We start from the raw sequence: 24,279 nt of genomic DNA on the forward strand, positions 1-24,279 counted from the left end.
GCTTCCACATTGTACAGAGACAATTAAATGGCCAGTTTGATGGTATCATACCCTTGTGGGCATCCTTTGGATCAGGATTCTTTGTTATGTGGACTGGCTCTTGTTCTGGCAGGTTGCTGTGGTGTGCTCTTAGGTCTGCTCTTAGATCCACCAGCCACTTGGTGTTAGTGTTGTGTGGCATCTCTTTCACACAGATTTTCTTTCCGTATTGCTTATACAGTTTCAACAGTACTGGTCTGCACTTGTTATGTTGTTCCCTTATAGCTGAGAGTACACCCTGGATGGCTCTTTGGAGAACAAGTCATTTATTCTCATGGCCTCTTCTTTTCTGGTGAATCTCTTCTGTCTAGCAGACTATGAGCCTTTGTTTGGTAGTTTCTAGAACCTCAGTTATAGAATCATGCGGTACCTCTTTTTTCATTAAGGATCTGTCACTCATGGTGGCTTTTTGCACCTCAGTTAACCCTCTAACATTCTTCCAGGCTTCTTTTGGCATGCAGCCTTTTTTTTCTCTATGGTTGCTTTCTGCTACATACATCCTTGATGTAAAGTGCTCCAAGTGCTTCTAGGATTATCGTGGGAGAGGAATATATGAGCTCCATTGGTTTCATTGATACTCGTAGTGGAGATGGTACATAGGGCAGTATTCACATCTGCAAGCATCTCCTCTGATAGGACTTTGTCAGTGAGACAGGGGTGTCGTGCTCTTAGTTGGGCGGATAATTTGAGGTTGAGTTGATAGCTTTGAATTCTGCAATGATCTTCATCTTCAGCTGAGTACATGCATCTGTCATCCCAAGGGGCTGGGCATCATCTAGTTCACTTCCACTGCTCTCTTCTACTAAACTGTCTGTTGTTCCCACTGCACTGTAGCCTCTGGATCTCCAGCTCTGATATTAACATGCATCGAATGATATTATTACACTGAGCATCCAGGTGTTTCTTGGTACTTTAAATGTCAGTGTTAGTTCTCTGCTCATTCGTTGTTCCCACATGTGTTCCTTATAACCTGCCTCACTGGATCAGCTGGCATGCTAGCATTCTATCAAGTCCATATTGACAGTCCTTGTACATGTTTGCGTTGTTCCAGTAGTCTATTTTTTATTAGTATATCCTGGTTCCTTAACGGCCCAAACATCCACATCAACATGGGCTTCAGTTATGTATCTCTCACTCGCATTAAGAGGAAGGCTTGGGTAGCAACGTTACTGGATCTAGGTCACAGACAAGGTAATATACACACACACACATACACACACACACACACACACACATATATGTATATATACTCAGGTTGTTTCACAGTGAACAACTTGCCAAAACTTGACCTGATACTGTATTTCAGTAACACTGATTACTGAAACACAAGTGACAAAGGTGGACAGTTGAAGCTGGAGACTACTCTTGAGGACAGACCACAAGTGAAAACATCTCCCATGCATTTGCAGTTTGCACATCAACCAAATCAGGGAGTAGATGACATGATCATCTATATTCAGCAGAGAACATATTTTCATAAAGACAGTAGCAGCTGAACAGTGAGAATTATCTTCTCTGATTTCTCAAGTGTGTTCTACACTATCACACTTTATGTAGCTTATGTAGCTTCTCCTTCAGTAGCAGCTACTGAGGGAGAAGCTACATGAAATGTCAAGCAACCCTCCCAACATCTTGTGGATTACTGACTACATGACAGACAGGCTCCAGTATGTGAGACTGGCCAGTGTTTTGTCTGATTTAGTGATGTGTAGTACAGCAGCTCCACGAGGGACTGTGCTGTTCCCGTTATACACCTCAGACTTTCAGTGCAACTCTGGGTTATGCCACCTACATAAATAATCTGATTCTTCTGCAATGACTGACATATAAGTGACATTTGGAGGAATGCAAAGCACTACTAGGTGATTTTGTGGGACAGTCTGGACAAAACCCAGGTACTGACATCAGAAACCTGTTTTAAAGCAAACAAAAGCAACATTATTAGAGAAAATCAATTACTAGCCTAATGTTTTCCTACCTACAGAGATAAATCAGGCACCTACAGGAGTTAAAAAGTCAACTTTAACACATATTAGATTTTATGATATACAGCATGTAGTTTTTTAATTATAATTTTTTTAACTAATTGAATTTGTTCCTCTGAATGCAAAGTATCTTATGTAATTCCTTAATGATATTCTGTGGCACTTTGAATTTAGCAATTCTGATTCTATCATTGATTTCACTTATTGATTTGATTACTTATTGATTCTCACTGGGTTTTCACTGGGTCCACATTGAGAGTCACCACCATCGCTGAGCACCATATCAGAAAAGCTACATTCATGCATATTGATTGCATGCTGTTTTTTTGCATGTTTGTGCTTGTTGGAGGTATTTCTTCTCTTTGTTGCGATTAGTGTTGGGGTCATTACTCAAAAAAAGTAGTGTGTTACACAAATTACACAGAACACTTTTCTTAAAAGTAATGCCATACATTACTTAATTACTCCCAGGAAAAAGTAATTTGTTATATTACTCATTACATTTCTACATAAAATGACCTGTCTTATGATTACCATTTATCAATACAAACCTATAGACTCCAGCCCCGCACAGCAACACAAATCCCTATCCTAATGAAAACACACATATGATCTTTGTCTTAGTATTTAGGTATGAACTCAAAGCCAACAGCACAAAGCAAAGATGAAAACTAGCACAAAGAGATGCCAAAGTGATCGTCACATTGATTCTACTTTAGAAATATGGGCAGGTAGAAACATACCACAACACATCACTGCCTTTGTTACCTGTTGAAGTTTAGGGTCTGGCTGCTGTGCTGGGGTCAGCATTCACTCAGCTTTAACAGTCTGGGTTCTTGGCTAGCTTAGTATTAGCATGCGGCCTGTGCAGATGCTTGCACAGAGAGCTTTGCAGTAATGTTATCAATATAAAGTGGTTGTTTTTGTTATGGATACAGTTTACACTTTACCATCGTGCTCTAGTCCTTTTGTGCAATAAAAATAAACGTAATGTCCATCTCCACACTGCAGACTACACCAGTCACCAACGGAAATGATGATTTTATTTAGTTAGGGGAAAACATTTTCCAAACCTTCCTTGCCCTATGTGGAAAAAGTAATTGCCCCCCTTGTTAAATCATGAATTAACTACAATTAACCACATTTTAATCATGGCTGAGTTCATTTTCCCCAGCTACTCTTAGGTCCATTTACTGCCAGATCTCTTGAGTCAAAAAGGCACTTAAATGAAACAAATTGAAGTAGGTTAAAAGATCTAAAAAGAAAAAAAATAACACATCAAGCCAGAATCTAAAACAAACAGCTGAGAAAAAAAAGTCATTGACATCTGTCAGTCTGCAAAGGGTCACAAAGCCATTTCTAAGGCTTTGGAGCTCCAGTGAACCATGGTGAGAGCCATTAAGAACAAATAGAGAAAACTCACAACATTGGTGAGCCTTACTCCAAGACTGCACTGACGACCCACCAAGGAGGTCACAAAAGAACCCATAACAACATCTAAAGAATTTACAAAAAACACAAAAGTTTGTCACAATTGCCAAAACACGTCATGATCTTCCTGAGCTCGAAGAGTTTTGGAAAAATTTTCTGACGACTAATGAAACAAAAGCTGAACTTTTTGTAAGGTTTGTGTCTGGTTACAGTACGTCTGGCATAAAACTACCCCAGGGTTTCATAAAAAGAACAACAAACTAACACTCAAACATTGTGGCGGTAATAAGATGGTCTGGGGCTTCTTTGCTGCTTCGGGACCTGGATGATCGGCCATAATTGATGGAATCATTAATTCTCTACACCCAAAAATCCTGAGGGAGAATACCTGGTCATCGGTTCTTGCCCCGAAGCTGAAGCACACTCACACTCTGAAGCACAGCAGGACAATGATCTGAAACACCCCAGCAAGTTCAACTCTAAATGGCTAAAGAAAAGTAAATAAATAAATAAAATGTCATTTCTGGATCTGTATCTGATCTGAAATATTTAAATGTAACAAGTGTGCAAAAAAACAAAGAAATCAAGAAGAGGGCACAGCAAAGTATGTAACTTCTAAAAAATATGAAATTATTAAAATGCAAGTATATCCGTAACACTGAAATACATTTGGAATGTCAGCAAGACTAGTAATTGTAATCTTGGGTGGGGGAGTTATATTGCCTTAGATGGCCTGGCAGCATGGCATTGGAAGATCTATAGCCATATCTATAACGTGCACAAGTGACGTAAGACACTATTATACGTATTACATTGAAACTGTTTGTTAAAGATGTGTAGCAATATTGCCTGTATTTTTTTTAAATTCATGCCTATTTACTTACTTGATTTATCTCTTTAAGATTGCAAGTTATACATTTTTATTTAATAACAGGTCTACTATGTGCTTAATTAACTTCTAAAAAGTAGCATTGAGAAAGTCACATTTTGTGCAGCTAAAAAGTTGTAGAAGGTGAATTTGAATTATTCCCTTATGTAACTTCATAAGGGAAATTCAGTCTGTTAAGGGTGTAAAAGTGTTATGGTCAAAGTCTTATTACTCAAACATTTAGAGAGTTAAAACACTGCTACATAAGAAAATGGTGCCTTTAACAACAGTGAATATATCCAAAAAGTCGCTATTTAGGATTTTTTTTCCTCCATGTTCTATAAATATTTAATGTTAATAATCTAAAATGCTTATTCTGAAAGCAAATGGCACCTTTTGATTTCAGGCATACCCCTGTAGCATTTACACAACAGGGAAATACACAGATGATTACAAACCAAGTCTAACTCTATATTAAGCAGCAGTTCCCAACATTTTGTGCACCCAGTCTGCACGCCTACATATGCGAGCGTGTCTGGTGGCAGGCCTCCCAGGCAGCAGCGTACCAGCATCAGGCTTTTCTAATGAGTCCATAAGAAGCACAACTTCTTTGTTGTGCTGCCTGGAACATTACTCTGCATTTGAAATGCACCCAGCGGACTAGCATGCATCTTTTATCGTTGGATGCAGCTGTCCGTGCTTTCTGAACACTTACAACTAGCAAGCTTCCCTGACTATACTGCCAACGGGCAATAAGTGATAGAACCGTGGAAAAAAAAGAAATATTTACCACTACACAGGAGCAAGAGAGTAATTCTTTAAAGAGAATATTCACGTTATTGGCAAACAAAAGCAGAAACTTTTGAAAAGTAGACTTCAGAGCAACTGATTCTTTGCCTGGGGAGACAGGCAAGGGTGAGGGATGACAATAAAGGGTAAAGAGAAATATATACGGAGAGCAACAGAGACAAAGGGGGAAAAGACACAATCTATATGCATATACTGCAGCCTACAACACAAGTAGCACTTTATTCCTGAGAGAGAAGCATCAGTCCTGACAGCATATGGCATCTGTGCAAAATCCATTAATTTTTAATATACCGGGTGCTGAAATGAAAAGGCTTCCTGAGACAAGCAATTGTCAGATGTCAGTAGTGTTTTGATAACTTTTTTTGATCTCCTTTTTTATTTGCATTCATGAAATGGAGCTGTCCACATGCCACCTTACTGTGGACATGGCTGGAGACTGACATGGAGCCATTTTCCACACAATTGCTCCCACTTCCAGTCAAGTGTTGGGGTGAAAAAGGAAAACAAAAATGTATGGAATGACAGTGTGTGTTAGAGGACACAAGTGTGCACTGACAAGTGTGCACTGATAGTGGACTCAACTAAACCTCAATTTATCTCTGATCACATGACAACAAGTATGCACATACACCAAAAGGGCATGAATGCTAACAAGCATGTGGAAAAGTGCTAAATATGTATCTGTGAATCTAGTTTTCTTCTATTTAAGACGTGTTTTAATATTATTTAAATGTGATTTAAATTACGTAAATACATGTCTTAATAACAATGCATGCATTTTTACAAGATATTAAAGTAGTTGTTTAAAGAACAGATTACAAAGGTCTCTTCACAGAAGAGCAGAGAAGTGTTGTAGAGCACAAATGTTCTCCAGCTGTGTGGCTCGTCTCTGTTAGAAGGATAAGATGAGCCACTCTCAATGAGAGATAAGTACAAAGAGGTCAGTCAGTGTAATGATTTTTTTCCCCCTACTTTTGTCATCTCAGTCAATTCCATAGGAAAGTCCTTGACCCTCTTAATGCAAATACATGACTACTAGACAGGAGTATTTTTCTTTCCTCCGCTTGCCACTTTTAACAGATAACTCATTGGACTCATTTAGAGTCATGGAATCATCTCCTTGTGCAGAGGGTGCATTACGGGATATTTATTTATATTCATAAAATGCCAATTTAAGGCTTGCGAGTGGCCATAGGAGATGAGTGGGAACTTGCAAAATCCAATAAGAGCTGCTTTGGAGACAGGTGCAAAGTGGACTAATTAATAGCAATCTATACACTGGCCAGGGCATGCAGTGGGCCGACTGAGACACACTTAGGTCAGGCAATGAAAAGATAGCAGCTCCAAATTCATTTTCTCACTGTGGCTCTCCCAAAGGAAGGCTCAGAAGTACACTCACACTTCCTTTAATGCCTTCACTGGGGTGTAATTTATTTTTGCGTTTGCCAGCACATTTGGAAAGTTCATTACCTCGCTCATGGCTTGTTAATTAGCCTTGTAAAGCCGCCATTAGATCTCCTCGGGCCAGGGCCGAGATGAGACTTTTGTCCCAAAACATTAACACACTGCAGGAGGCCTGTAAAACTGCACTCTGCCCATTTAAGTTGTAACAGTGACACCTCAGTAAAAACCTGAAAGATGGAGGGGACACACATGGCAAAGTCTCTTGGACTTGTACCACTTTCACCTTTGGTGCCATTAACAGGGGTCGACCCTATTTCACTCTCTACCACCTGTTCAACAATGACTGACTGATTCCCACAACCATCCTAGACGTCTTTACGCCTTTTGGTCGTTGCTAAATTCAGTTGATGTATGTCGTTGCGGTGATCTCCTCAGGGCTGTCTCTCATTTCCAACCCTAGAGGTCCAACAGGGGAGAGACATTAATGAACAGTAAAAAAATCAGACTCAGCTGGTGGGTTTAAGAAATCCTACTGTGCAAGGCGTGACTATAGGAACATGAACTGGCACCACTGCTACAACACCAGCAGTGGAGACCAGCTACCGTGGCCTTATTGATTATGCAGGTGCTCATTTGTGTGGCCAAGCGGCTAGCAGGCATGTGTCTCATTTGAACTTTACAGGAATGGAACAGGATCCGATTTCCCCGCTGCAAAAAGGAAGCCCTGGTGCTTTATTTTTAGAACAGCTGCGTCTAATGGGGCCTGGCAGGTACAGGAGGCGTCACATCTGTTGAGGCCCAGGTGATGCTCTCACCCTCCACTCCTCCTCGCTCCTCACCCGCCCCCTACCAGTCAAATGACTCACGTTGAAGATCAACAGTGTCATTTCCAATAAACTCGTTTTCCTCTTCCTGCCACTTTCCATCAGTTCTGGCGATAGGTTCTTGCTAGTAGCCATTTCATTCCACAACACGGTGGAATAGGAGATGCATAATGTAAAAGATGTAAAGAAGATGAATGCTCTGTCTAATGCCAGGGCACCGGGAAGATTAATTAGAAAAATCCAGCTTTCTGACTGGCTAAAGTTTAGTGGTATAGAGCCTATACATGTGAATGTGAGTGCCTCCTTCTGGATATCAGCTAGGGCACAGTGAGACTGGTAGGTGAAGTTGCCCTTCATATATAATGATGAGAACCCAATAAATTTGCTGAGGAAATGCTTGATGATAAAGATGTTGAATTGTGCTCGATTTAAGGTTTTGACTGTACAGTCAGGATTGTTTCACATTATTATTATTATCATTCACACAGCACTTTTTTCTTACTTTGTACAAACAGTTTGATAGATCTGATGCCCTGATCTTTCATGTCTAGTGCTGATATGATAGCTTCATTTTTTTCTGCAGTTGGCATAGGTCTTTTTGAGTTTCCTAATTTTCCATTCATCCATCCTTTTCTCAACCATTTATCCAGTTCAGGATCGTGGGGGGCTGGAGTCTCTCCCAGCCAACTCTGGGCAGTAATATGAAAGAGACTATCTAATTGCACCACAACAGCATCAACAGAAATATTTTTCAGTATTTCTGCTGTGTTTAGTACTGTGTTCATTCATTTTAAGGAGACCAATTCTCTCTATATATTGTGCTATATTAATTTATCTGGTACCAGTTCTTATTTGTGGGAAATTAAATTAAATTAAAAAATGGCAAATATAGGAACCTGTGATTCAAATTATTCACAAAAAAATCATACTAAATCGCATCTGCCATTGTTTTAAGGGCGCTATCACTGAATGTGATCTTAATTGTTCATTTAATTCTTTTTAATTCTTAATGTCTCATAGCTTTAGCTTCCCAAACTTAAGAATCGTTCATGGTGAAAAAATATCATGAGTTGAATTGTCATTTCTTTTTCTTTTAAGTATAGTGCAAATAAACAGGAACTGGTAGAGAAAACAACAAATAGTGCACAATGAAAAACACTCTTTTTTTAATACACTGGATTTCAAGAGAGACCTTTAAAATATAAAATTATTTTGCATATTATTCATTGCCGACCCTTAACATAGAGTTTACTCATGTGTAATATAACTTATGGCTTTGGTGATGAGAAAATGTAATAACATGTTCTTGCTCCGTGTTCCCTTTCAAGTTTGCAACCAGGCGATCTGACAGTTTCTCTAGCTGAGCAAAACATTCCTGCTCTCTTTCTACCTCTACCTGAAACCCACACCGCTCCAAGCGTCATCTGTATCAAGCATCACTGTGGCAGACTTGAATAGCTCACTGGAAACAAGAATATATCTCCCTCATACCAGGGTGGGGTGGCACACCACAGAACAATAAGATCAACAACAATAACAACAGCAGCAGCAGCCACAACAACACAGCAGACTGCTGATAAAAGGGGGGTTTGAGTTGCACAAGTTCCTTTCAGCTCTGCAGAACGGTGCCATCAGCTGTACCATTTCTCTCTTCTCTCCTCTATTCCACCCTCCCTCGACCCTCTTCCTTCCCTTTTCTCTCTTCCTATCTAGAAGACAGGAAGCTGTTTGTTGGGATGCTCGGCAAGCAGCAAAGTGAAGATGATGTCCGGCGGCTGTTCGAGACCTTCGGCCAGATTGAGGAGTGCACCGTCCTCCGAGGGCCTGATGGGGCCAGTAAGGGTCAGAGCCCACACACCTCCAACTCTTTTTTTACCCCCCTTTTCCGTTTTTCTTAATCCTTCTGTCTTTGTGTTCTGTTTCACTTTCTACTCTTCACATTTTTAGCACCATGCTTCACCCATGGTGCACTCATTGACATTGTCTGTAATCCTCCCCTTTTGTTTTTTTCACTCTCTTATATGTCGTGCAAGCGTACCTTTCATACATCATTGTCACTGTGCCTCAACACATCCTTCCTCCCACGTTCTTTTCCTCACTACTTTTTGTATTTTGTTTTCTTTTGTCCTCATGCCACCTTTCATTTCTTTTTTCTTTCCTCCCGGAACTTCTTCTCATGTCGTCTCTTCATCACGGCAGCTCCCCTCCACCCTGTGCTTGTACTCAACAAATACATCACACAACACCTCGTCTTTCTGCTCACCCCTTTCCTCCTCCCCTTCTTCCTGTTATCTGAAAAGCAGAGGGGTGTAATCATGTTTGTTTCCCACATTCCCATCATCCCTCCCCAGAGACACCATTGGACGATAATGTCCTACTGTAAATAAAGCAGCCAGGCTCTGGGTTTTGCTGCCGTCACTCACTGTGCGGCAGATTTGCCTGTATTCAGGAACAGCTTATGCATTCTTGTCAGTGGCTTATATGATATTTGGTTAGCACAGCATGTTCAAATTAAAGATGGCTGTAAAATATGTGATGAAGGTGTGATTGTTCACAGAGTGCAAAAGGCTCCTAATCAAACTTTGATGGGTCTCTCTTTCTCTCACAGCCAAATTTGGAGCAATAAAGCCCACGATATTGCGCTGAACCTCTACCATCTTTTCTTTTTGTTGACTGTGATTTATTCTTCTATATGAAGCTTCTGAATGTGTGTGAGAGATGTGTGGGAAGGCAAAAGAGAGGGGATGATAATCTTGCAAAGCCTTCTGAGTATATCAAAGAGAAAGCCTGGCTATACTGAACCACACACCTATCTGTGTCTACATCTGTTCCCCTCACTGTTAATCCTGGGTCTATTGCTCTGCATTGCCCCAGCAGCCCAGTACCTTTCCTTCTCCCTGCCTTGTTTCCTCTTTTGCTGTCTCTTCCTTCTTATCTGACTCCCTCTCTTTCTGTCTGCTCAGATGCCTCAAGCTGATTGACAGCACATAAAATGAAATAAGGCCGGTGCTGCTGTGTCAGACAGGAGCTAGTTTTCTCCCTCATTCGTGCTTTCACTTCTTTTCACCCTCCTGCACCCCACACCTCAACTCTTTCTTTGTCTCTCTTCACATGCCATACTTTCCCGCCTCGTTATTTGTCTCTATTATCACAGACTTGATCATTCATTTCTCTTCAAGTTTCACTGCTATGAAATGGAAACTGTAAAGTAATGTTAACTATGAATGCCACCACCAGACAAAGGTCTCATATATAGGTATCTGGTCCTATCAGTCACCGTGCAACAGTCCTATGCAATCATTACGGGATGTTACGGCAAATTATTTTGCCAGCCGCCTCGCTCGGGATGAGGTTCCCGTAATTTGAATGAGACAGACCTTGAAATTGACAGTGCTATCTGTTCCATGGTAGAGGCTTTGTCCCCTGTTGATGTAAATTTATGCTACTCAGAGGCTTTTCAGCACCCCTCTTCACCCAATAAAAAGGCCGAGAAGTTTAACATCCATCTCTCTATGGCGCTGCTCCTCAAAGTACTTTCAAAGTGCAACACTTGCTGCCAGAGTTGAATAGAGCCCCGAATTGTCAGGAATAATAGAGAGATGGCTTTTAGGTCTATAATTAAGTTGTGTTATAAATGTCACCCATCCAGAGGGATGGAATTCATGCATACATATTATTACCCCGGGAATTCAAAAGGCAGTGCAGATCCTCTCGCTTGAAAGCAATACAATCTCTCTTTTTCCTTTTTCTCCAACTCATTCTGAGCCATCAAATTCACAAACCTAAATGTGCACTATAATTTATGAGGCTGTAGCACTTCCCAGTTCTTTCGAGTTGTTGTGCTCCGTGTCCCTTTACTTTTTTTTTAGGTCAGCAAAAGCAAAGCTACAGACTATTTTTTGATGAGAAATTTTGACGACATTGTATGTTCAGCATGACTTTGCCATTGATGATGGTGTATGCAAGCACCACAGTTAAGAGTCTGGTCTGTCTGGGCTACGTTGCTGGGATCACGCTGACCCTGGCACAATATATGATGGTCTTGTTAGGGAACAAGCAGCGAGTTATCTTGCCTTAGAAAACCAGAAGGCTTTTTCGAGAAAAAACTGATCCCTTTTTATTTAAGCTACAAAGGTTAAAAGTGTTTATTCTTCCAAAAGACAGAGCTACAGTCAAATGGTACACAGCAAGTTGATGTATTTCAGCTGGACAAATGAAGACCTTTCCTGCCACTTCCCGGAGGGGGGTTCAAGTGAAATAAAAGGGTGCTAGAATGCTATGACAGAATCAAGGGCTTCTTTGACTTATCACTTTGCCTCTGTAGATCTATACAGCTTTGAGGACACTGACAGTACAGAACACATGGCCTACTACTCACCACATTTTCACACATAACAGTTTCACTTGCTAACAATTTATTGTATGGCTTGAAAGTGTGCGCAAAGCCTGAGGTAAACGTGGAAATTGTCCTGCCACAGTTCTAGCTATTTGATTTTGTCAGTAAATTATTAATTTGTTTGTTGGGAAAGCAAAGCTGACTCCTGAGAGGTAGAAGTGAATGGATTGCTGCCAGACACAAAAACGCTCCTGAGCCTACCTATTAGTGTTTGTAGTTTAAAAGAATCATCACTCCTTTGGTCATGTAGAATGAATATATGAATGTGTGTAACTATTTTAAAACCGGTATCTGCAGTTCACAAGAAACCAGGGATTGAACCCAGGAAAAGCCTGTCTGGTTCTTTGACACTGCTGCTACTCAATTAATAAAAAATGGGGAGAATTAATCCAGGAGTTTGTTAATTAGGTATCTCTTGACTTAACACATGAGCTACCTGAAGGCAAGGATAAGAATAGGACATAACAGAATACCCTGTGCAGTCTATGACAACCATAAAGCTTAGAGAAATAGCTCTTGTTTCATTTAATGGCTTTCTGCAAAATTACCACATTTCAGTTCCACTGCATTTCAGGTCACCAGCTTTCCCTTTATGATATTAATATAATGCTTGTCCTTACTGGGACTATACTAACAGATACGCTTTAGTCGTGTAGCTTTCCAAAACTCATGTTGTAATACTATTGCAATATTATCTACTTGAATTATTTTTAATATTATTTGAATTTTTAATGCAATGTGGCTCCAGAGTAATGCTACCAAAGCCTGCTCCCTTGTCTTCTGGCCAGCTTTTTTTGTTGACTTTTCTTCTGTGTATTAACTACACAGATTTAAGATGATTTGAATGTCCCTTGAGCAAAGCACCCCCTCATCTGAAATTATATTCGAGGAAAGATTCGGTTAGATAGGCAGATTATAATGCTATGCCTTTGTCATCATAATCTCTTTTATGAGTGACTGCACACAAATCACAATGTGTAAATATTAAACAGATTAATAATCACAAACAAGTCATGATAGTAAATGCCTTGGCTCCATGCTCTAAAGTGGAGGGGGTCAAATTAGAAATGGGCAAGAGACAGGGTGTTCCAAGCAGCTAATGCCTTTAGTACAATTAGCCTGATTTATTCAGTTATGCACTCAACACACAAGTGGCAGAATATATTTACAAACCAAATAACATGAAAACAATGGTATTCAAGGCCATCCTGCTGATCTCCCCCCTCTCCTCTCTTTCTCTCTTTCTATCTGTGCAGGCTGTGCCTTTGTCAAGTTCTCCAGCCATGCAGAAGCACAGGCCGCCATCAACAGCTTGCATGGTGGTCAGACTATGCCTGTGAGTAACAAGCTCATAACAAGTACTGTCATAATTGCTGCCATGAGTTGTCATGTTCATTTACTACAGTTGCAAGCAATTGTGTTTTACACTTGATGTGAGCAGTTTTCTGTGAAAGTTTTCCAAAGGATGTTCATATTTACTGTTTTCTGTTTTGCCTATGGTCTGAGTTCTATAAAATCACTGAGGCAGACTAGTCTAAAACAACAACACTGGTAAACTTGTTGACACTTTCTACCCTGCCAAGAGGCAGCCACTGACTAAGTGTTTTTTCTTTTCCACATGACTACTCCCGCTGCATAATGTGCACCTCTTTTGAAACTCAGTTCTGAGCATATTTCTTTTTTCTTTTTTTATATAGTAGTAAACTATATCATGCATTCAAAAAACACGCACCACCTACATGAATTGCCTTATTAAGGTGCTTGTAAGTAAGACCACCATGTGCGGTGCAGAGCACGTTTAATGCACTTTTGACAATGATTCTGCAAGTCTCTGGAAATCTAATCGACACACAAATGATTCCCATAGTTAGCATCTACATTGAAATTAATCTTTTCTTTAGTATTATATACCAGGAAAAAATACGCTGGACTGAAAACTGAATCCACAATCACATTCCTACAAACGACAAGGTGAACATTTTGTAGTCAAAGGGGGAAAAAAAACTACACAAGTTAAACTGCCCGCAAAAATGTAACGCATGCACCGATTACTGAATCATTTGTAATGTGAAGAGGATAGATGAAAGTCAGTTTCTTTAAGCGGTGTTGGAGAAATGTCTTGAAAACATCTCATCAAACTCAAATTATTAACAGTGATCGCTTGGTCCCTGTCATGGGACTACTTTTTGTTAAAGAATATTAAATATTTAAAACACTTGAAAACACTTATCATGGAAAGCCTCATTACAGAGACTAGAAGGGAGGTTAACAAGTAAGTCAATAATATTGAAAAGCACCCTAGAGTTAGGATGGATCTTCAAAATGAGGTCAGATTAATAAGCTGCTTTTGCTTCCTTAACTGCTTCCTGACATTTCAGCATTAAGTCCTTTATAATATTGTGAGACACTTACAGTTTATCACCCCTCCATTAACTTTTGGCTTTACATTTCCTCATCAAACCCCGGGTATTATCTATCAAAGTTACATTGTCAATAATAATACATCTTTCAAGCTTATTTATAAATCAAATTGCCTAAAGATGTAAAAAGCAGCAATATATTTGGTTACTTTTTGTAAGATAATACTCAAATTTGGTCCCTCCTCTCTCAACCAGCATGAGAGAAAGAAGAGCAGCAGTGGCTGTGAGATCTAGAGAGAACCAGCATTACATTTTAAGGTACAATTACGAAGACAAACATGTAGCCATGCTTATCTGCACAAGCTAAAATAAATAAAACATATTGTTAATAAATATATAAAGTTATTATTATTATTATTTAGAAAACCTGTTCCTTAAAGGAGACAACACATATTCCACTAATTTATATTGCCTGCAAAAACAGACTGCTACTTCCATAAAGGCAGGGCATCTTACTATTTGTCATTCAAGAAAGCGGGAGCCATCCTGCTTTTCTGTACTGTGTCTTTTCAGTGTCTTTTCATGTTGAGCCTTGTATTCCTTTAGTTCTTAGTATTAATAGTTTCAGTCAGATTCCTAAACAGTGGTTTAGGAATCTGACTGAATCCGTTCAATTTGGATGAACCCTCCCAAATGGCCAAGCCCTTCACCCAGTCTCTCTAAATCACCACCTTATCATTGTGGAGGGGTTTATATGTCCACATGATCCCAGTAGTGACTGGGACGGAGCCCTGGCGGTCCAATCTTCAGCTGACAAATCTGGCTATTAATTAGTACTTCGATTTTACATATGATCAATTTATCTTTATTAACAGGCTATGCACCACAGGCTTTTGAGGTTGCTGTAATTGAATTATTATTTTAAAAAAAAAAAAAAAACTTACTTGATCCTGCTGAATTAGCTAATTATGGACTGATTTCCAGTCTTTCTTTCATTTTGAAAGCTCTCAAAAGATTTGTTTTAAATTAACTAAGTGATCATTTGCAGAGTAACACTTTATCTGAAGAGCTTCAGTAAAGATTTAGAGTTTGTCTCTGTGCTTGTCCTGCTAGATCTCAGTGCAGTATTCAGTACTGGTGTTCGCAGTATTTTTCTACATTAACTACAATACATTGTTGGCATTAAAAGAAATGTGCTATGAGGAGTTTTTTCTCACATATAAAATGACATGGAGTTCCACAGGGTTTTGTGCTGGGACTGAAACCTTTTTATGTTATATATGCTTCCTATGGTAATAGTACTAAAAAACTTTGCATACATTTCCGTAGCTATACAGATGATATCCATTTATATTTATATATAAAGTCACATGACACAAATCACCAAATATACCAAGAAACTGTAAGTTTCACTGTAAGTCATCTTAGAGTAACTTTTGACCATGTATCCTTCAACATGCACATTAAACAAATATGTGGCACTGCTTTCTTTCATCTAGACATTTTTATTACAATTCTAAACACTATGTGTCAGAGTGATTCCAAAAAACTAGTCCATGCATTTGTTAATTATACATTAAACTTTTGTAATTCCTTATCCCCGAAAAGGCTTGAGTTGATCCAAAATATTGAAGCTAGAATACTAACAGTGACTACAAAGAGACATCATATTTCTCTCATATTCACTGGCTCCCTGTTAAATCCAGAAGTTAATTTAAAATCCTTCTCCTCACATCCAAAGTTTTGCATAATCAGGCCCCATCATATCTTAAAGATCTCACAGTATCATATTATACTAACAGAGCATTTTGCTCTCAGGGTAGAGTCTTTTGGTTCTTAGAATTTTTTTTTAAAAAAGGATGCATTTTTCCTTTTAAAAGGAAGTTTTTCCTTGTAGAGAAACACCTCATTGCTGGGATTGTCTGTCTAACATTGTAGGGTCTTTACTTTGCAATATGAAGTGCCTTGAGGCAACTGTTGTTGTGAGGTACTGCTATAAAAACAAAACTGAATTGCATTGGCTTAACATGACATGTAATAAGAGACAGCATTATAACTGGTCTCTACGCTTTTATAGAGTCCTGCAATCACACTTTATGCACTGCTGGCTAACTACAGTTTCAGACTAAACTGCCTAAACGTCTTGTGGGTCATAAATGAGAGAGATTATTTTTTGTGTAGGTTTATGAAAATTAATTTATATCAAACCATCAAGAAAAACTTGATGTCGAAAATTATACAGAAATAGAATAACCACATGAGTATAACACTCAATATGTCCATTGACTCACTGACTCATTACAAAGAATAACAGTTGCTGACGTCAAATGCAAGACCTTGTATCCTTTGGATAGAAAGTAATCTGGAATATAGATTACCACGTATGTAAGGAATTGTAAATACTGGGTAAAATGTGGGAGACCGGTTTGATGAATGTCTGAAATAGCATTAGTTGGTGTTTATTTCTTTAGCTGAAGAATGAGACCACTAAACCTGTAACTCTTGTCAAACAGCAGTTCATTATGAATTGGATACGCTTCTGTTAGGGTTGAACAACGCTACCAAAAAGCGCTTAAGTAAAAGAAATGATGAATTACGAAGCACCTCCCTGCCAGTGATGTGTGTATTGGGTACTACACAGCTGGACACACACGAGCATGCACACACTTTCTGGCAGACATCCGCACCTTCACACACTTCACTGATGTTCCGCCATAAATATTTACGGATGCTTCCTGGCAGCCAGATAGTGTCTTGGAAGCCAGATTTAATTTACACATCTTTTTGATGCATCCTCACTTTGCATTACATTGAAGTAGTGAAAAAGGGAAATAAGTGGAGGAGATGTTTTAACTTTGCGTGAGAATATAGTGTGCAACCAACATTGTGGCATATATATCGAGTGTCAAAATTCACTGGGTACCGGGCCGAGAGCCAAAAGAAAGTCATGTCGCGCATTGATCATTTGCACTTATATTGGGTCTCTTTTTGAAATTTTATTATAATCAAAATATTTGTCTTTACTTAAAATATCCTGTAGAGAAACCAGAAAGTTTACATAATTGACTGTGGCAGAAGGATGTTTTTTTTCTTTCTTTTTCAGGAAGTTTAACTCGTGCTGGCTACCTTTGCACAGTTTGTGTATGTTGTCTACTTTGTTTCACAAATGCAGTCGCATTAGACCATGTCAATAACTTACCTGAGCTCTGTTGCAGATGAACTGTCCAAGGCAACATATGGAGCCCCATATAAACCTGGGGCAGATCAAGAGATCCAATCGTTCATTAATAATCTATATTATCCATATCTTTCTCCCTCTATCCCTGCACCTGTTGTCCGCCTCTGCCCAAATCCAGCTTCCTCTCAGATTAATAGGCAAGGTGGCCATTAGTATCCAACTAAGGCTTTGGTACCAATAGGGGATGCAGTTAATTTGGATAATATTACTGCCACATGTCGTCAACAACTAACTAACAGGAGGTAGGATTCAGAGAGTGGGTTGCTCTGCTCACTGCCTCCTGCCAGCTGTGAGGTCTGGATGAACCTTGAACAAAGAGTTTTCTCTCACTCTGTCTCTCTTTTCCTCTTAATGTTCTCACTACAGCATCTGTGTTACCTGGCACACACACACATGCTATAAATAATACCAAAAAACACTGGCCCAAAACAAATGGCTTTAATGAAGCTTAAGGGCAAGGGATGTCACCTAAGGGCATCTGCCGATAGATCGGATCATAGCTTTAATTGATGTTCATTGCAGATTGCAGGTGCTTCCAAAATTAAGTTAAAATATGACTGAGCACAGAACTGGCATTCTCGTCGGTTCAGCTGTTGAATTACTATAAGGCTGCAGAGACACAGGTGGCAAAACTTCAAATGGCAAAGCCAGGGGCAGGCAAACAACACCCAGCAAATTGCAGACATTGTCATGTTTGGTATCACAGTGTGGCTGACAGAACCTGTGGAGCTTGGTGCTGTTGGCAGAAACAAGAGTGTGCATGTGTATGATAATATAATGTAGTTCTGGATTAATGAGAGATAAGACCAAGCCAGAAAACACTGTCACTGCGACACAGAAAGCTTGAAACATGAATCAACTACAAAAACCCTTGTAACTGACATTCTGTACCACATTTGGTGCAGTTTTGTTTTGTGCTCCTTACAAATGGAAGGTAAAACTTGTCATTTATGGACAAAATGTGCATACCTTTCCATCCATATACAGTAGAAATTTATGGCAGACCAACACACCATCATCCACTGGTGATAAGTGACAGGCTCCCCATCATATGCAGTAGGGTTCAGAGAGTGGAAAATAAAGCCCACAGAGATTCATCCAATTACCAAACAAACTTCTTTTAGCGTTTTTACTTATTTTTACTGATATTTTTTTACATATACAATTCATAATTTTGAGTCAGTTACAAGTTTAGAAAGCTGAGACAACTGTGAAAGTCTTACTTATTATTCAAAATTAGTGAATAATGTGAAGAAAAAATGGTTCTTAGTGAGTTAGTGGCCAATCATTACGATGCTTTTTGAAATTCCAGTTTTCCCTTTATTGAAAATGTTTTTATACTGCATTGTTATTATTGTTGTTTTCAAGTGTCTGTAAAGGATTGACGATATGCGTCTTTTTCCCTTTTTGTAGACACTTAACACCGGTGTCTTTCTATCACAATAATGCAGCGATCAAAGCATAATGCGATTTCACCGGTGTAGTTGTATTCTAATCCCTCAATTACCATTGTGTATTTTTCCATCTACACATTTTGTGGCCTATACAAAATCCAATATAGGAGATTTTCACAAGTCAAGTGCATTGTTCAAGAAATTAGATTAGTTTTTGAACCTGTGACAAATTCCTTAGTTGTACCTGTCAAAAGTGAAGGCTCCCTGTTGGCCCTTATCAAATTCAGAAAATTCATTTTCTCTCCAGGTAAAGGAGTCATGCTGGTCGAGGTTATTATTCTGTTTGTTTGTCAGCTTGTGATTTTCTGCAACCAGTGAGGAGTAGCTGCTTTGCATCCAGTGCTTGTTGCTTGCCACCACCTGTTCCTTCATTACCTGGCCAGATACTATTCTTTCTTCATGTAGACAGACACTCTTAATCTGTTAGAGGGATCACACTGAAATCTGCCTTTCTGATTAGATCTTGGATCTAGTCTCCTTGAGATGTGAGGATATGTAATTCTCCTGTTCAGAGGTGAGGGTAAGATTTTTTTTTTTGCTTTCATACTATGAAAGTCGGCAATGCTTGGCTCTGACATGAGAGGCAGAAATGACAACACCTGCAGAGGCTGTTGTACTGCTTTAATGCTAGTGCCAAGACTATGCACAGACTATGCAGACGTTGCAGAGTGGTTCTCCTCCCGTGCTGTCGTCTACAGCAAAACACTGTGCTGGGTGAAACGAGACCAGGCCAAACTCGCCTCATCTTGAGTCACGGCGCAGTGAGTACAGGGAGCCTCGGGCTTTCGCAGTCCCGATGATCACAATGCATTCTTCATGAGGTATTAAATGAATATAAGAATACACAGATACACAAAGCAGAAAATGAATGTAATCTAAATGCCAAGCCCCTGTGCTGTGGGCAAACTTGAGCAACAACGCTCGAGGAAGATGTTTGCTCAGTGCCAGCCTCATTAAATCCAACAGCCCAGTCCCTTCAATTGGCCCACAAAGTTGAGAAAGAACAGAAAAAGGTCAGAAGGTGGAATGAAATGCAATTAGAAAGGGAAAAACTGTGCCGTTAACGCCGCCATGTCGGCGTATTGATTTAACTAATTGAAATGGCATCGAGGGAGAAACACCAGATGGGTCTCCTCTGGCCTGAGGTAGGGTGCTGGCTGGCTCTGATAGGATCCCATCTGAGATGTACTGTCCCTGGGGTCCATGCTGATTCCTTCCACCATTCCAGCCTCTTTCTCACAGTTAGCTGGAGCCAACATTTTCTCCTGGATGTGTTTGTACAATGTTTATAGGAAAATGTTAACATCCTCAAATAGTTTGCAAAGAAAACAAACAAGAAAAGAACTTATTTCATTTTGCATTTCCTAAATAGATATTTACAGTACATATTATTTATATTTTATACAGAAAATTATAGACTTACAAAGGCAAGAAATAGTGCCGAGGGGAGGATAGCGTTTAAGAAAACGGTGACTGACTTTAGGGAATTGCACAAAATCAATAATAAATGTTGCGTGTAGGCTGGATAAATATATGAACTTCGTATTATGCAAGATTTATTTCAGCAGTCATAACTGACCAAAGAAAGCCTGTGAAAACCCTGGCAAACTGCCCTCTCAATGGCACTATCGCTTATCTGTTACTATTTAAAATTTCATGAGGCACTTACAAAAATAGGACACACTTTTTGTATGAATTGCTTTGAAATAGCATGGAGTAAAGCGCAACTACAGCAAGATGAACACTTTTGCACTATATAGTTGCAAACTTCACCTACACGAGATGGAATTTTGTTTATTTCTATGATTATCTGTTGGTATAGCTCTGTTTTGGAAACATTCCTTTTGTAAATGGTACCTTAAGCTTAAATTTGAACCTTTAGAACAGTTTGGTCTACCTTTGTCAACTTCAGTATATGATACAAAAAGTTACAAGAAACGGGTGTATGCAGCATCACTCACCCTGATCACCCTTATCTTTGTGTGTCCTATGCAGCTCACATTTTTGATTTCTATACCTCAAGAAATATGGAAATTTAAATCAAAGCCCAAATTTGTACTGACCCTGTCAGGATGAGACATTTTGTGAAAGATGAATCCAAGTTGTGATTATGGAGTCCTTTTCTCGCCGTGTCTTTGCTTTTATGATCTTACTAATCATATCCTGACTGCCCCCTGGCTGTCTCTGTCCTTCTGTCCTGGTGGTGCTCCATGCTCTTTCCCAGCATGCACTGCCTGTAATTAAATAGGAGACTAGTCCTCTTGACAGTATGTGTGGCTGTTTTCTTTGCCTGACATACCCCCCCTCCCCAGTCTCTCTCTCTCTCTCTTCTTGCCTGAGTGTCGCATGAGGAACTGACTCTGGTCTCTGTTTCTCAAATGATTTAATTGGATGCAAACTCAGGAGCGTGGACATCAATACAGAACTATATCTGCCATAAGGCAGAGCCATTAGTCAATACTTCGCCCTCCACATGCCGAAGGCTTTTGTCAGACCTAATTACCCGGTGCTGTATTCAGTGGAGCTTCACCAGTGGGGGACTGGGACTCCTGTGGGATCTGGTTAGGATCACAGTTCACTCTCAGTGTATACAGCAGAGTTAGAAAGTTCACAAAAGCAAATATCACTCACTATTCTTTTCCATTTAATGCTGACAGCTAAATGACTGCAGTCATAGGAGAGGCATTTTTAATTCCAGTGGCCTCCTTGGTTGAGAGATATGAGTTCTTAAAGGTTTGATTATGATGTGCACTGGACATTAAATGACAGAAATGAGTTGCACGATTAACACCGTTTCTCTTGTTTCACACGGGGAATCCACACTCGTGTTTTAATTAAAAAAAGGTTCAGACATTCATTAAAATGTACTTTTTTATTTTTATAGGTATTTCACCATGGGAAACAAATACTGTTAAAAAGTATCATGAAATATGAAAATGCAATATATGGGATTGAAAACTTTGTTTTTAAGGGTTGCCAGATGTTCCCAGATCATATTTAAACTGTTCCAGGTAAAGCAAATTAAAAGCAACAGCAGTTCAATGACTTCTTGAACTGCTGTAGTTATATAAAATATGCAGTTCTTTTTGTCTTTTCAAGTTCATCATGAATTTATAACATTTATACAGTGAGTTTTGGCTAACAATAGGGGGCATACCAAAATAAAATGTAAAAAAAAATCAAAGCATAGCTACAAAAGTATTTTTAATTTCAAAGTTGACTATTTAATCAACCTTGTAAATTTCCCCTTTAGGGTGCCTCGTCGAGCCTGGTGGTCAAATTTGCAGACACTGATAAGGAGAGAACCCTGCGCAGAATGCACCAGATGGCAGGCCAGCTCGGCATCTTCAGTCCCATGACCATCCAGTTTGGGGCCTATGGCGCCTACTCTCATGCTGTAAGTCTCAGCCCGGCGGGGGAGGAGACGGTGAGCTTTAAAAAAAGAAAACAAAAACTGTTGTGATTTGAGGTTTGAACTCACACTCTCTCCCACTAGGCATGTGGCACTCCCAGTGAATGGTTCCTTAAGTGATTTACACTATCAAATGACTGTTAAGAATCCCAAATTAAAGTGGCTTAAGAAAAAATCCAGCGCTGCTTTTTATATTGTGTCTTTTTATCCCTTTATTTGTCCAGGGAAGCTGTTAATCACATATGCCCAGCACTACACTGTTTTACTTGCATACATATTCATTTTTCATTCCCGCATTTCCTGACTCGGCCTGTGAATCTAGACTGCAAATGCGAGCCTGCCTTTTTAACATTTTCATCTTCTTACACATTTCTTTTTACCCAGACAGAGGTGCACGTTATTACTAACATCCCACATTGATTCCCCCCACCCCACCCCTTTCTCGTCAGCCCTTCCCACCCCCATTTCATATTCACACATGAAAGTCACAGCCTGAGTTAGGAGTCTGTGAGATTTTACACTCACACAGTAGCTAACAGCTCACCCTGACAGGTGAGAATCGCCCACTCACTATCTTTCCTCTAACTCTGCCACTGTTGTCCCTTATACACTTATACATATACAGTACATATACAAATACATATTCTCAAACTCATTTCACCACATACCCTTTTGTTTCTGTATAAGCACAAGGCCAATGCAGTTTTACAGGAGCTGGGAAGCAAAGCTGCAGGGCAACACAAACCACTCTGTTCAAGAACAAGGCATTGGCCAAGCAAACAGAGATGTGAGAGTAAACATGCTCTGATCCTGCGGCTATTTCACCCTACTTTCCTTTTCTGTCCTTCCTTCCATCCCTCCCACCATTCGCCCTCTCCCCACTGCTCTTTAATCCTACAGCAGATGATGCAACAGCAAGCAGCCCTGATGGCAGCAACACAAGGGTCCTACCTGAACCCTATGGCAGCCATCGCTGCCGCACAAATGCAGCAAATGGCAGCTTTCAATGTCAACGGCCTGGTGGCTACTCCCATGACACCTTCCTCAGGTATACATTAACACACACACTATTAGCTGGTAAGGGTACATGAGCAGAGGCATGTGCAAAAGCACGCATATACAGCCATTCAGGACTTCTCTTTTCATTTTTCACTCCTGCCCTGGAACATTTTCATCATTAGCAAGAATTATAGAAGCAGTAGTAATATATTCATTCAAGGCCTTTCTGGTTTTGCCCTTGTTACATTTTTTAAGATGTAGGCCCCATTTTCTGGGTTAAGGCAGACACTGTCATTGTTGAATTAAAGGAAGAAGAGCCTTGGACTGAGTGAGGCATGATGGGAGAAGATGTACAGCATTCCTTTACACTCATTGGCAGCCACATTATAGAGTCTCTCTCTCCTCTTCTCTCACATTATCTCTCTTTCATTCTCTTTCTGTCTGTCACTCCTTCCTTCTGTGTCTCTATGACAGTGTTTTCTGGGAACTCAGCCAATCCGATGACTTTGGATGCAGAGTCCTTGGCTTATACAATATAAGAGCAAAGATTTGTGTGAGATAATCCTGGACCCCAGTCTGAACTATCATTTTGGCCCTTGTCATGAGGAGCTTTGATGGCTCGACACTAAGTAGGCAGGCCGCCTGAAGACAGGGTCATTGCAAATGTATTAAAGTGGCTTGACACTGTACCTGGCATTTGTAATCCACAAGGCCTACATATTCCAGGTAATGCCTATAAAACATAATCCTACATGACTTAAATGCCCTTCACCTAGATAAGAAAAATAATAAAAATTCATCAGCATAAAAATGCACCGACAAGGTGACAAACTTGGAATATCATCGCAAGGAGGAAAGTTGGTATGAAAAAAAGACACAGGTCTCTACATCCAGTAGACTGTCAGGTTTATATGTATCTGGACAATAACAGTTTTTGTCATTTTGCATCTGTACACAAATCAAAAAAACAAGATGTCAGTGAAATACAGAATTTCAGCTTTAATATAAATTTGAATTTGTATTAAAATATTGTTAAATTACTGTTTATGAATTACAGCC

The 24,279-nt window shown here is 39.7% G+C and overlaps 1 protein-coding gene across 14 annotated transcripts in view; it reads left to right on the forward strand.

Annotated features, from left to right (window-relative positions):
• Window positions 1–24,279, forward strand: part of celf6 (CUGBP Elav-like family member 6) — a 146,124-nt gene that overhangs the window by 96,209 nt on the left and 25,636 nt on the right. For 5 of the 14 annotated variants that reach the window (XR_002062464.2, XM_025907488.1, XM_019360284.2 and 2 more), the window contains exons 4-7: window positions 9,075–9,203; window positions 13,014–13,093; window positions 22,063–22,236; window positions 23,122–23,269. Coding sequence is in view for 13 of the 14 variants with exons in the window: in XM_025907488.1 (XP_025763273.1) it covers window positions 9,075–9,203; window positions 13,014–13,093; window positions 22,063–22,236; window positions 23,122–23,269 (531 nt within the window). In the remaining variant the exon portion in view is untranslated. The remainder of the gene's footprint in view (window positions 1–9,074; window positions 9,204–13,013; window positions 13,094–22,062; window positions 22,237–23,121; window positions 23,270–24,279) is intronic. The other 9 variants (XM_025907481.1, XM_025907470.1, XM_019360276.2 and 6 more) reach the window with 8 other exon arrangements.

The sequence above is a fragment of the Oreochromis niloticus genome, linkage group LG1, assembly GCF_001858045.2.
Source record: "Oreochromis niloticus isolate F11D_XX linkage group LG1, O_niloticus_UMD_NMBU, whole genome shotgun sequence".
In the NCBI taxonomy this organism is placed as follows: Eukaryota; Metazoa; Chordata; class Actinopteri; order Cichliformes; family Cichlidae; genus Oreochromis; species Oreochromis niloticus.